We start from the raw sequence: 14,073 nt of genomic DNA, 5'->3' as shown, positions 1-14,073 counted from the left end.
TTTGTTATTTCGCGGTACATCTAAAGCTTTCATTCATCGATAAATGATTGGTGGACATCTGTGACGTAGCGTCAGGGTTCTGACCAATCAGCATTAGGCGGTAAGTTTCAAAACACAAATGGCGGCGGAGAGAACTGAGGCGTGAGTATTGTCTATCAATTTATAAAGCCATATGCGGAATTAATAAACTATTTGAATTATTTTTATAGTGCTTTATACGTTTAAAAATGCTCTGTCACTGTTAGAATCAAGTTAGTTCGCTGGCACGCCATTGTTTGGATGGCGATAGCTGAACTACCTCAAGTCACTGTTGTAACGGTAGTTTTCGCTTAAATACCATCAATACAGTTATTGTTATTAGAGTAAAAAGGCGGCCACTCCGTGTTCAGTCATTACATTACCCCTCTGATGCATCTTTAAATCATTAGGGTTTGCTGTTACACCCGTTCTCATAACTCTGTATGACTGTCATCTTTATATTTGTGGCAGCGTAAGTTACATTCAACATGCTGCGACACTATTTGAAATACTCCACCGATGAACTTTCACAAGGACATTTTAATTAAATAGTTAAAGACATTTATCTTTAATGCTTATATTTTGTAGATTTTAATACAAATACTGACGTGGACGTGAGTGTGACAACCCAAAATAAACTGCAGCTGATATTGTATAAACGGGCATAGTTTTCTTTTTGTATTAAAGTTTTTTTTGTTGTTGTTTTTTTTTAAAAAAAAAGATATTTTTCCTTTGTGATCAACTTATTGATTTACATCAAAGGATTAAACAAAATGACCCGAGATACTGAAAGCCTCAAATATTCTCAGGCTGACTGTTGTTTTGCTATGGTCCTTGTTTTTAAGGACATGAAATATGGACAAATAAGATTTAATAAGTAAACAATATTCTCTGATTTCAGGTTTCTGGAAAGGACTGACCCTTCCTTCCTGAAATCATGCAACACCACCGAACTGCAGGAAACAGGAGAGGGAGAAATTATGGCTCCTTATCTGATGGTAAGTTTGTGTTTTGTTATGTGTAACTGCAGTTTATGCCCATAGCTAACTTACCAAAATTCACCATTATTTAACAATAAATTGGAATTTCCCTCAAATGATGTAAGAACCATTTAGAATCTTTCTGTTTTTTTAAATTTAATTTTATTTAACAGGGACAGTGCTCATTAATCAAAAGTAAAATACTGTAAATAAGCCAGAGTTAGCCTCAATGGCTAATTTTCATCTGTTGCCCCTTGCCAGATTTTAAAAACCTAGAATACAGTAAATTATCACACATACACATACAATAGCATTTACAATTACATACTATAACACTAATGATTACAAATATGACTTGCTTTTAACAATTTCTTTAATTTATATTTAAATGTTGAATAATTTGTACTACTCCTTAATTCAGTTGATATTCCAATACCGTATTGTCCCGAATATAAGACGACCCTGATTATAAGACAACCCCCCTTTTTCCAGATGTACCTGTTGGAAAAAGGCTTTTTGAAAACCAAATCTTGTTTTATTTTTTTATTTTTTTTATTTTTTTCTCTCTGTAAAACACATTTATTCTTAAATTATTTTCATATTGCATATTTTTCCAATTCTAATTTTTGTTTTGAAAGTATGGTAAATACTGGTCAAATGTACCAACAATGACATTGGAAAATTTTGATATACCATTGAAATAACAGGTAGCCCATCTGAATTATATAACAATTAGGCTATCCAACTCATAGCCTACCAAAATGTTATTATCAGTGGACATGAAATCTTATTGTAGTCTTCAAATCTTGGTACTGTCTTATGCTTTAAAATCACTTACAGAGGAAGTTTGGTCCCATCAGGCTAACATGACAGTCACGATCATGCTGCTGTAAGCTTTTCTTTTTCATTTGTTTTCATTCGCGATCTTTACAACACAAATTACATTACATATTTCATGGCACACTCGTTTTATGCGTTTTTGGCGCCACCTATTGTTGTGGGTGTATTATTGACATGTCAAAGTCTAGACCCTGAATATAAGACGACCGCGTTTTTTCAGATGTATTTCCAAGGAAAAAACATCGTCTTATATTCGGGTCAATACGGTAATTAATGGCTCTAATTGAAAAGACTGACCATCCAAATATTGTACGCCTAAACTGTACAGCACAGTCTCCTCTAGTAATTGCTCTTGTTACTCTGCCATTATTATCCTTCCGCATTATAAACTGGCATAGTGGGTAGGTGCATAACCATTTAAAGTCTTAAAAGTCAAGCAAGCATCAACCAAATGTTTAACATTATCAAAACTCATTAAATTATGTTTTTTAACTATAATGCAATAATGATAATTATTAGTCCTCCTATCAGATATTTTAAGCGTCTGTTTATAAAGAGATTCAGTTGATTTTAAAACGATTGTGCTTGCTTGTGACCAACTAGTAAAACAATATGTAATATGATAAAAAATCATCAAGTGCATGAAAAGTTTTGCTTCTTCTATTGTTAAGTATGGTCTTATATGCCTGAAGTTTGCCAAATTAAATTTAATCATTTTTGCTACCTTTTTGGCATGCTTTTGAAATGTCAGTTGGGAATCTAAAATTACTCCTAAATATTTAAAATCAGAAACAACCTTGAGCTTTTCTCCTTTAACAAATACATCAGGATGAGGAATCACTGTCAGTTTTTGTGAGAAATACATACAAACAGTTTTACTTATATTCAAATGTAAATATGAGTTACTCAGCCAATCTGAAACATGGACCAATACCTCAGTTAAAATGTTAAAATACCTCAGTTTTAGCATGCACATATAGAACTGTGTCATCAGCAAACAATTTAATACTAACAGGTGAACAGACTAGCGGCAAATCATTAATATACAAACTAAACAGGATAGGGCCCAGAATTGATCCCTGGGGAACTCCAATATTACTCCAATATTTATTTTATTTTTAAAGTAGTATTACTTTTGATGACACTGGTGGCTAATACCCAGTTGCCATGGTTTTATTGTAGCAACATTAACTGTAGTACTACGGTATAAAGTGTTTTACATTAAACCGATATATTATTAATGAAATATTGATGCCTTTGTTTGTTTGTGTAGGACTGCAGGCGAAAACAGAAGCATATATTCAGGCAGCTGTGTGTGGTGGTTGACATGATCCAGCTGCTGGCAGGTCTAGAGTCAGTGGATCAGCTGCTGAATGAGCCATGTCCCCAAAACCCAGGTAACACATATGTCATGGATTATTCTATATGACGACTGTTCATTGCTGCATTTGCTAAACAGTGAAATGGTGCCTTGTTTCGTGTGTGTTGGCACACAGGTAATGAAGCTCGTTCTGCATGGAAGGCTTTAAAAGCTGAATATCAGGAGAGAGTTCAGGAGGTGGAGGGGATGATCAGCACTCTCCAGGATCGCATGGAGGAGCTTCAGGGGAAACGGAAAACGCTGGAGACTCTACTGTCTGCTCTGCAGATAAAAGTAATCAGACTTTTCTTTTATCTGTCTGCCTTTCTTTTATCAATAAATTCAGGGAAAAAAATGGCTTTTTATCTGATTTAGCAAACGTTTTGGAGTCATCTGATAAAAGGCTATTGTTTCAGGTTATTGTGTGGCCTTATACTCATGAATTCAAACAATGGCTACTTATATGATGCAGTTTTATCTAACTAAACATGTAGCTTCACACTTGCATATTCTTACTGTTGTATTGTATAACCTGAATTCCGGAAATGTTGGGATGTTTTATAAATTTGAATAAAATGAAAACTAAGGCTTTCAAATCACATGAGTCAATATTTTGGATAACATAAATGTTTAAACTGAAAAATTTTACAATTTTACAATTTTATGCACAAAATGAGCTCATTTCAAATTTGATGCCTGCTACAGGTCTCAAAATAGTTGGGACGGGGGCATGTTTACCATGGTGTAGCATCTCCTCAAAACAGTTTGAAGGCGGATTGTGTTTACCGACAGTGGATTCTGGAAGTATTCCTGGGCCCATTTATTAATGTCAATGACAGAATCATGCCGATGAGTGATGCAGTGTCGTCTGAGGGCCCGAAGACCACGGGCATCATCCAACAAAGGTCTTCGGCCTTGTCCCTTACGCACAGAGATTTCTCTCAGTTTCTCTGAATCTTTTGCTGATGTTATGCACTGTAGATGATGAGGTTTGCAAAGCCTTTGCATTTTGACGTTGAGGAACGTTGTTTTTAAAGTATTCCACAATCTTTTTACGCACTCTTTCACAGATTGGAGAGCCTCTGCCCATCTTTACTTCTGAGAGACTCTGCCTCTCTAAGACATCCCTTTATAGCTAATCATGTTACAGACCTGATGTCAATTAACTTAATTAGTTTCTAGATGTTCTCCCAGCTGAATCTTTTCAAAATGTTTTGCTTTTTCAGCCCTTTGTTGCCCCTGTGCCAACTTTTTTGAGACCTGTAGCAGGCGTCAAATTTGAAATGAGCTCATTAATGGATAAAAGTGTAAAATTTCTGTTTAAACATTTTTGTTCTATTGTGAATAAAATATTGTGATTTGAAAGTCTTAGTTTTCATTTTATTAAAATTTAAAAAACGTCCCAACATTTCCGGAATTCGGAGTTGTACATGAAATCTCATTTTTGTTCAGAAAGAGGAGTGCAAAGAGAAGGAGAGAATCACAGCTAAACTAAATCAGAGAGCTGAGGTAAGACATCCGCTCACTTTAGACTTCCTGGTCTGGCTACTTAGCTCCAATAATATCCACTATTCTTCACCAAAAACAGCTGTGGGACAAACGGGTTGAATCAAATTGGTTGAATTCTTACTCCTTTCTCTCACACACAGAAACAAATCAGCTTTCAGTTGGAAGACTCCATCCAGGCAGCCCAAAACTCGATGAATGCGTGTGATTTGCGGTTTTCTAAGCTCAAGGATGAGGTTGAAAAGCAGCAGGCTCGAATTAGTGACTGGACAATATTAAGAGATGGGTGAGTCTGTACATACACTACTCTTGAAAGGTTTTGGGTTGGTACGACTTATCAAATAATTAAGAAAAAAAATGTATCATAATTTCCACAAAAATATTAGGCAGCACAACTGTTTTGAACAGTGATAAGAATATGAAAACAATTTCTTGAGCACAGGGTTCCCACGGGTCCTTGAAATCCTTGAAAGTTTGTGAATCTGATTAAAAATTTTCAAGGCCCTGGAAAGTTTTTGAAAATAAACAAACATAGATACAGGTCCTTGAAAATTCCTTGAAAAAGGGGATCGGGCCTTTTCGATTGCCGGTCCTCGGCTATGGAATAATCTACCTCTAGACATTTGGGATGCCCCCTCAGTGTTCGCTTTTAAAGCGGGTTTGAAGAAGCATTTTTATTTTATGGTGTTTGAATCTGACTTAGGAGAGATGTAATGTATGTTTTCTTTTTTAAGATGTTGTGTTTGTCATTGTTATGTGTTTGGTTTTTCTGGAATGCATTGTACAGCACTTTGGGCTGCTCTGAAGGCAGTAGAAATGTGCTATATAAGAAAATAAACTAAACTAAACTACTAGCTTGCTTGATTTGCGTTGCACATTAATGCGTTACGTTAAGTGTTTCCCATGTGAGGTACTTTGTGTTGTTTGTTGCCATGACGTTCACACGCACACGAAACTACTAAGATGGTACCTCAACGTTTCACAGACACACCGTGAAACACTGCAAAAATAGGCTGAAACCGCTGAAACATGATGCAAGTTTCAAGATATTTGGCTCACCAAAGAAGATTACAAAGAATGGCTTGCCAGAGATCCAAAGGATGTAATATTGAATTGCTTTGCTTGTTAAGATCATGTAAAGCCATGAGGCAAGAAAAACTTAAAAGCATATTCATATATCTTAAAACTTCTGGTTACATGAGCCTAAGCTCTTTTCAATAAAATCCATGCAAAAGTTAATATCAGATTATTTTAGAATACAGTATGGTATGTACCAAATATTATTCAATTTTATGCAAAACAGAAATACGACAAATATCAGATTTCTGTCATATGCCCAAAAATAAATGCAAAAACAAAAAAATTGCTTTTTTGCATAGTTGTGTTTGACACATGCAAACTGTAACAATGTATCTTACAAGCTGACGTGATGTAACCTTTGCTCTCACTTGAAATGTGTCCCCACATTAAGTCCTTGAATTTGAGGGTATTGGACCTGAAAGTCCTTGAAAGGTCCTTGAATTAGAAGTTAACCAAGGTGTGGGAACCCTGTGAGCAGCAATTCGTCATTTTAGAATGATTTCTGAAGGATCATGTGACGCTAAAGCCTGGAGAAATAGATTTTAGTCAGTTTAGAAGCCATAATAACTATAACGTGGATTTTGCACTCTTTAAATAATTCACGTAATAATAAATCACATAATTTTGACGTTTTACAGAGTTCTTGTGTACTGAATGTTATTTTTTATTTTTATTTTTTTGTGGAAAGACCTCATCAGCAACAACAAAACAATTAATTGAACAAACTGTACTGTTGTTATGACTAAATACGCTGAAGATGTTTTTTTTTTTCATATTCAGATAATTTTTGCTACAAAAATATTTAAACGCAATAAACTCCCCTTTTTCTTCCTCTTATTTTCTTTGACTCTCAGGCTGCAGACCTTGGTCAACGTGACTCACAGAAACATGGCGTACAGGCTGCTGTCAGTCAGTTCATCTGAGCTGTGCCTTGAGCTCTTGCCTCGTGCTGCCGAAAAATCACTTGAACCCCTGCGTGTCTCCGTCACCATGACAACCAACGATGAATTTCATCTTCAGGTACGGTGTCTCAGCATATATTTCCCAATAGAGATGGTGAGAGCTGTGTTTTATGAAGTGAGGGATGAATTGCCAAAGAAGGAACATGCTTGTAAATGATTAAATTGTAAATTATATTTTGTACATGCGTGCACGTATACACACTTTCATTATGATGAGACTATAATTTTTAATGCTGTATTAAATAGGACGAGAATTCAAAAAAACATTATCTGCAGCACTATTCAAACTACATAAGTTCAAACATGTTTAACCACTTTAAAGTAGTATTTAATTATTTAAAAAAAATCAACAATCAAGAAAGACTTTATTAATGTGAACAATTATTACTATCTGATATTTAAAAAACTTTTGAATGGTACTGTACAACTAAATGTTCTTGTTTTTGTGAGTGGTAATATTCCTCTAGAAGTATATTTCTTTTTAGCCTTATCTGGTTCTCATTTTCTTTTACTACATTATTGTAAATATCTCTCTCTTTCCTGTGTTTCAGGTGTTTCAGGGAACTGCTGGCCTTGTAGAGGAGGCAGTGAATGGGCGTCTTAGGCAAGTGAGCGCCGCCCTTGTGGAGGTGCTGGAGCGGTACATAAGTCAAGGAGAGATGCTGTCTGAGATTCAGGCTCTGCACTACAGGTACATTTTATTAAAGTATATACATTAATTTTTCATAAATCTTACCATTTCTATATTATTTTATGACTGTAAAGGTCGGATTCATCACAAGTCGCTGATAAAGAAAAAGGTTCATCAACCCAAAGACACCATACAACTCAGGTCTTCAAATTGAAAATCTTTTCTTCTTTAACCTGTGAAGTGTTGTGTTAGCCACAAAAAATGTTCAGCTTACATTAAAGGATTATTTCACTTCCAGAATAAAAATTTCCTAATAATTTACTCACCCCCATGTCATCCAAGATATAAATTTTCTTTATTTCTTTTTTTAGTCGAAAAGAAAACATTGCAGGATTTTTCCTCATGTAGTGGACTTCAATGGGGAGCAACAGGTTTAAGGTCCAAATTGCAGTTTCAGTGCAGCTTCAAAGGGCTCTACACGATCCCAGCCGAGGAATAAGGGTCTTATCTAGTGAAACGATCAGTCATTTAAAAAAATATATATATATGTATACACTTTTTACCACAAATGCTATAACTAACCATGCATGACCCTTCCAACGCGATTACGTAATGCATAAAGTCACAGACTTGGCACTGGAAGTGAACTAATTTAATTATTTTTATTACTACACCATGCAATCTTGCAATAATATATATCATTAAAGTAACTCGTTCACCACCGTCTTTTATGGTTTTATTGGATCTCGGTTGCTGAAAAATGTTCTTATTTAGAAAAAGAATAGAAATTAAAATTTAAGTTAACAGCACTGGATCTCAACATTATGTTCTTTACAGCAAAAATGGGAAACTTGTTTTACTCTATGAAGAAATGTACTAACTATACCTCATATACAGTTTTTGGTTTGTTTCGACAGGTTTGCGATTGATTGGTGTCCTGCTGAAAAGCTTCTGATCTTTCTCAAGACTGCGACCACCGTATGTCACCTGAGGGTTGAGGAGGGATATCCATCACACGGCCGAGCTACTGTCCTGTCTGTGAGGAAAGACGGCAATCTGCTTGATATCACTGATCTAAAGGTGAGGAACAGTGAAAAGGTTTCATTTCTATTCGCTCATTTATATTACTTTTTTACTAATCATGATGCAAAGCATCAAAATATGCAAATATCCATGTTGTTGCTGATTTATTTTTATTTTTTTCACCAAATTTGTGCTGTATTCAAGCTTCATAAACATTATTCCAAATTCTTATAAATTGTAGTCTTTGTTTTCATGTTGGGCTGATTTGAATTTTATTTATTTATTTATTTAATCACCACATGATTAAATGTTTACCTTACATGTTTAATGTATGCTAGTGTTTAATTTCAAAAACATTTTCAAGTTTGTTTTTTCAAGGTATTATGATTTTTAAAAAATTAATTGTCAGGAATAATTCATTCATAGATATCAATATACTTTTGGGGAGCTGCCCCTCATGACATTTCACATTCTGAACTCAGGGTTCCCACGCTTCTTGAAAATATTTGAAAGTACTTGAATTTCAGACATATGGATTCAAGGCCTGGAAAGTACTTGAAAACAAACATAGGTCCTTGAAAGTGTTTGAATTAAATTTAGTTTATGGTGCTGTTTCAAAAATTGTCCTATATGTGCTGTCAAAGACCAGAAGGAAGCGGCACTAATGATTGGGGGTGGGGTAGCGCGGAAAAAAACTTAGTGTTGATGCGCAGCCTAGAGCCCTGCGCGGGACCGATTTCTTAAGCCGCTCCCGCTGAGTTTCTGACCATTACCACCCACTCCCGCAACGTGTGTGTCCTGCTCCTGCAAACATTCTAATATTGTATTTAATTTTCGCACATCAGGGAGCCGCTATATGCAGGGTTTTGAAATCACATTTGAATGAGCTCTTGCTGTTCACTTTCACGATCACGCTCACTCTGTGTAAAGTGAGCACATCTTACAGTGCGTGCAGAATTATTAGGCAATTATTATATTCTGATTATATATACTTTTTTCCAAGCACATTTGACCAATTCCAAACCACGTAAATCTTAATAACTACTATTAATTTTGTATTTAATCATTTATAAGTGATATATAATTGTCCACGAAGATGGAAGTGAAAAAACCCTTATATTCAGGTGTGCAGAATTATTAAGGCAGGTTTTCTTTTACAGATGAAATGAGCAAAAAATAGATTTAACTCTCCATGAGAAATATTCAAAACTAATGCAATACAGAAACTGCAAAGTTAAGACATGACCACTGGACAGCAAAATGCTCACTGGGACAGCGGGGTCAGAAAAAACAGATGGAAAAGAAAAGATACATGTTAACTGCAAAATAATTAATGTGAAGAATTAGGTGTAAAACCATCAGGAACCATTTAGTCTCCAGCACCAACATTTTCCAGAACTGCAACCTTCCTGGAGTCTCCAGAATTACAAGGTGCCAGGTTCTCAGAGACTTTTCTTGGGTAAAAAATCCTTAAAAATGACCCTCACTTAATAAGAATAACATGCTGAAGTGATGTGAAATACATGATTAATTTTTTATCGGCTTTATAGACAGATAAGTAGAGAGTGACTCTTGAAGGACCAGCACCACATCCTCTTGTAACACGGTTTGAAGAATTTATCTTCCAGAGTCTGGCAGTAAGTTTTAGGAGCTCATTTTTAGTCAATCTCTGCAAGACAGACTTTTCAAGATAGGAGATGGTCTAAAAATGAACTCCCAAAACTTACTGCCACCTGGAGCTAAGGAGAAAATGTAGAACTTGAAAAATTGGAAAAAACAACTTAGTGAAAATCCTTTACCGTTTAAAAGCAAATAGAAAGTCCTATTTTTTTTTTGTTTGTTTCTTTTCTTTATAATTTTTGCAGATTTGCACATGTACAAGGTTTAAAATGTTCATGAAATATTTTCAAAGAAATATTGAAGTTTTGAGCAGCTGCATGTTTGAGCACAGCTGCATTCCTCTAGGTCAAAGATAAAATGGGATTTGCAATAAAAAGTGATTTACAAAATAATTTTGACTTTATTAATGAGTAATGTCTCTATTGAGAGAGTGTGCAAATTTTTAACGTTAACACGTTTTACCGTGTTATTACAACATTTAACCACTTTTTATTAATTTAAAAAATTGGGAAATTCTTTCAAATTTAAATCAAGTTTTATGCATATTTTATCAATATTTTAGAAATTGTATTTGAATATCACCAGTACTGACTTCAATGGATTTCATTAAATTCCTTTGAACATGACTGCTCAAAACAGTCTAAATTATTAAACCTACACATTCAAAGCGAAATGTTAAGTACTGTGAGGTCTTTCATGACACTACATATGCTGGGGTGTGAATTTGATAGGTGCTTGATATAAAATAAAGGGTGCTTTAAAAAAATCCTTGAAAGTCCTTGAATCTGGTGTTCATGAAAGAGTGGGAACCCTGTTAGCCATGTTATAAGTCCCCCCCCCACAACCCTAAATTTAGTATTTTAGTTAATTTAGTTATGCCAAACTCTTTAATAATTTTCTTTTTATGAATTTCAGTCATTTAATCATGTTGTATTATTTTTTTTTTTATTGTGATATCGGAGCAATTGTATAATTTTTGTAATTAATTCTCCCCCAAAAATATCAAAATAAATATTAATCCATCATTTACTCCTCATAGAGGAGCTGCATTTAAATCATTGAATATATAAATTGCATTTTAATGCATGTTTATTAGATTGGGTCTTTTTGTATGTGAAGTAAGTGTAGTTGAGAGACTGCCATGCTGCATTGTGACCCAGCATTTATTGAAAATGTTCCCAAATAATTGGTATAATGTTCCCAAGCCAAGTGAATGGAAGATTCTCTTTTATAGGAGGTCAAGATGTTACCAGCTCAGATCCTTGCAACATTGTTTTCTGTCTTTTCTGAATTCAGTTTGTTCATTTATAAATCACTGTTTTCAGCCCCCAGTGCAACATCCTGTTCTGACAGAATGGCTTGAGTTTCTCTCCTCCAATCCGAACATCTGACATCACAAAATTTACCCCAGGCCAGATCCTCCGGTTAGACTTCATCATGTGTGTCATGTCCTGAGCCGGAGTCTATTATATGAGACACTATCCATTTGCATTGTACAGTTCTAGTTGTATTGTTGATGCATACAAATTAATGTTTGTGTTGTGTCTGCATTGTGAGTCAAAAAGTACTTTCAGACTTTATCTAACCAACCCAAACTGTCATTATTATTATAATTGTCATTATTATTTGCATAATTCATTGCTTCATTCCTGTCAACAGATTGGGAGAGCCAGCAATTCAGTTTGAGACTCGTGTTCAAGAGCATTGTTCACTCAGTAAATGCAGGTCACGTGACAGCTCTCAGCAGTATAGTTTAAATGTTATGTCTGTGTCTATTATATAACAAAAAGATAAATAAAATGGATCTAAACTGTATAAAATGGCATGCAGTTTTCACTTCCCTCTTTTACAGTTACAGTCAGCTCTTGTTTTTCCACACTAGAGGGCAGCACTTCCTGTGAAGAGCACCACATGCATATTGTTCCATCCTCTGTGGTCTGACATAACAGGTTAGGTAACGATTTAGACTGTATCTGGAGACTCAAGCTTGTTCTGCTGCTGCCTGTATATTTAATCCCCTTTTTACTACACAACAGTTGTGTAGAATCACTTTTCATTTTTGAAGGGTCGTATATATTTCCTTGTCAGACACGAAAAGCTCCTATCACGTTGGCTTCTGGCCACCCCCGACTCCGAGCTTGTTATGAAACAAGAGATCAACTTCACAGTCATTTAGTCTTTTCTTTCCATGGTTGTTCTGACATACTCCACTTGGCACTTAGAGCATGACTTCACTTTCTGTACCAGTTATCCGCCCTCGAGCGCTGCACAACAGGAGCTGCTCTCATTGGCCACATAAGTTGTGAGGTTTGCTCTGGATTTGGCCAATAGGGAGCTGTGAAACTGATTACGAGGGCACAATGACCCAGTTCTGGGTCCATGTGTGTGGAGAACACTCCACATATTCTCTGTTTGTTCTGGTGTCTGTAATGAGAAAGGGCCTGGACTACATGATGTGCTTTGACAACAGTTTTTGTAGATCAGATTCCACATCCGTTGGGGAAAATTAAGACAGAGCTTGACATATAATGACTTATGACCTTTTGAGTAATCACTTCAGTAAACTATTGATTCTGTTCCTCTGTTTATCCTGAATAAAATCTGGTTTTGTATATATAATAAATGCCTTAAAGGCTCTTATACAGAATTTGTATCATCTTGTTGCATAGCTAATTAAACATACTTTCCTTTATTCTTTCCACATTGCTTTGTCTTTTTTTTTCTTTAAGTGCCAAATTTATTTATTGGTAGTATTTACTCAGGTCAGTGTAATGAGGTGATTTATAATGAATGAGGTATAGATATTGTGTTTTTTGCCCCCGTTTTTTTCCACTTACTCATTTTCTGATTACTCACGTCTACTGTTATTGAATGTTTTTACTTTTTGCAATAACTTTTTAATGTTTCCTGTGTTAGGTATATTGATTCTATTCTTTGTTAGGAATTCAGTATTATTGAATGTCATATGTAAATTTCCAGTATTTAATATTTTCAGTATTCCTCCATGTTTTCCTTTATTTTTATTTGAATATATATATTTTCAAATGAAATATTCCTGTGATGGCAAAGTTGAATTTTCAGCAGCATTATTGTTGTCTTTAGTCATCTTAATGTCTTTAGAAATCATAATAATATGATTATTTGCTGCTCAAGAAACATTTCTTCTTATCATTGTTGAAAATAGTTGTGCTCCTTAATAGAAATCTTTTAATTATGTCTTCAGTCATCTTTGATCACTTATATTTCTTTTTGCTAAATGAAGTAGTAGTATTATTAAATTGTACTAAACCCAAACTTTTAAACATACATAATGTACTAGTTTACTTCCTAGTCCTGTTCAGTGTCAGAGCTTATGGAACTGAATTGGCATACATGTCATCTCCCGCTAGAGAACACAGCCTTAACTTTACTATCGAGGACAGCAATGATATATTTTCCCTGGTGCTCTCTTGACACTGAAAAGCAACTTTTTTAGTATATCTAGTACATTATACATAGTACTTTTATATAGTTTTTTTTTTTTTGTCTTTCAGTTAGTATTTTATACATTTTTACTTTATTTACCGTGAACATGTTCAGTACACAGATAAACAAAAATGTATTCAAGATGCAAAAGTTAAAAACATTACATAGAGATATATTTTTTTCAAAAAACGACACATTAAACTTTTGTTTCATAAAATGCCTTTATGAAGAAGACAACTAAAATACATGTCTTGATGTCTATAATATGCATACACTCTACTTATATGTCTGTGCTTGAATAGATTTATCATTTGCGTTGAGCATGTGAACTTTACAAAAAAATATATATTATACATTTTAAAACATTTAAAGTATGTATATCATATTTACACATATTTTACAAAGTCACAGGGATGTGATTATGTGTGAAGGTTCATACCACGTATAGCTTGTCATTTGCATTATAGTTAAAAAGATCATAACTTTCTCTGAGTGTGGGTGTAGCAGGAACCCAGGCCGGACTGGGCACGAGGAGACGCTTGACATTTTTCTGCCGTTGTCCCGTTTGGAAGTGGCCTGGAGATCCTT

At 34.8% G+C, this 14,073-nt stretch overlaps 1 protein-coding gene across 3 annotated transcripts; it reads left to right on the top strand.

Annotated features, from left to right (window-relative positions):
• The first annotated feature begins 76 nt into the window (after nt 1-76).
• si:dkey-225f5.4 (ZW10 interactor) lies at nt 77-12,894 on the top strand. Of its 3 annotated transcripts, none has more exons than XM_058770300.1 (10): nt 77-141; nt 920-1,016; nt 3,112-3,235; nt 3,335-3,492; nt 4,651-4,707; nt 4,848-4,990; nt 6,639-6,804; nt 7,298-7,437; nt 8,295-8,457; nt 11,346-12,893. In XM_058770300.1, exons 1-10 carry the CDS (start codon nt 119-121, stop codon nt 11,409-11,411), a joined length of 1,137 nt encoding a protein of 378 aa, XP_058626283.1. In that variant the 5' UTR covers nt 77-118; the 3' UTR covers nt 11,412-12,893. The 3 variants fall into 3 exon arrangements, with proteins under 3 accessions (XP_058626283.1, XP_058626284.1, XP_058626282.1); XM_058770301.1 differs by lacking the exons at nt 77-141; nt 11,346-12,893 and adding exons at nt 165-490; nt 7,512-7,578 and having other exon boundaries at nt 8,295-8,443; XM_058770299.1 differs by lacking the exon at nt 77-141 and adding an exon at nt 173-490 and having other exon boundaries at nt 11,346-12,894.
• The last annotated feature ends 1,179 nt before the right edge of the window (nt 12,895-14,073 follow it).

Source organism: Onychostoma macrolepis, chromosome 03 (assembly GCF_012432095.1).
Source record: "Onychostoma macrolepis isolate SWU-2019 chromosome 03, ASM1243209v1, whole genome shotgun sequence".
NCBI classification, from domain to species: domain Eukaryota; kingdom Metazoa; phylum Chordata; class Actinopteri; order Cypriniformes; family Cyprinidae; genus Onychostoma; species Onychostoma macrolepis.
Note: the sequence above shows the minus strand (reverse complement) of the source record. Positions and strands in the feature narration are given on the sequence as shown.

What these genes read in the sequence shown, in the direction of transcription:
- si:dkey-225f5.4 (XM_058770299.1), top strand. Translation starts at nt 462, where the DNA reads ATGACTGTCATCTTTATATTTGTGGCAGC. An exon ending in TGTCTGCTCTGCAGATAAAA is followed by an intron (nt 3,493 to 4,650) that starts GTAATCAGACTT and finishes ATTTTTGTTCAG; the next exon opens with AAAGAGGAGTGCAAAGAGAA. An exon ending in ACGATGAATTTCATCTTCAG is followed by an intron (nt 6,805 to 7,297) that starts GTACGGTGTCTC and finishes CCTGTGTTTCAG; the next exon opens with GTGTTTCAGGGAACTGCTGG.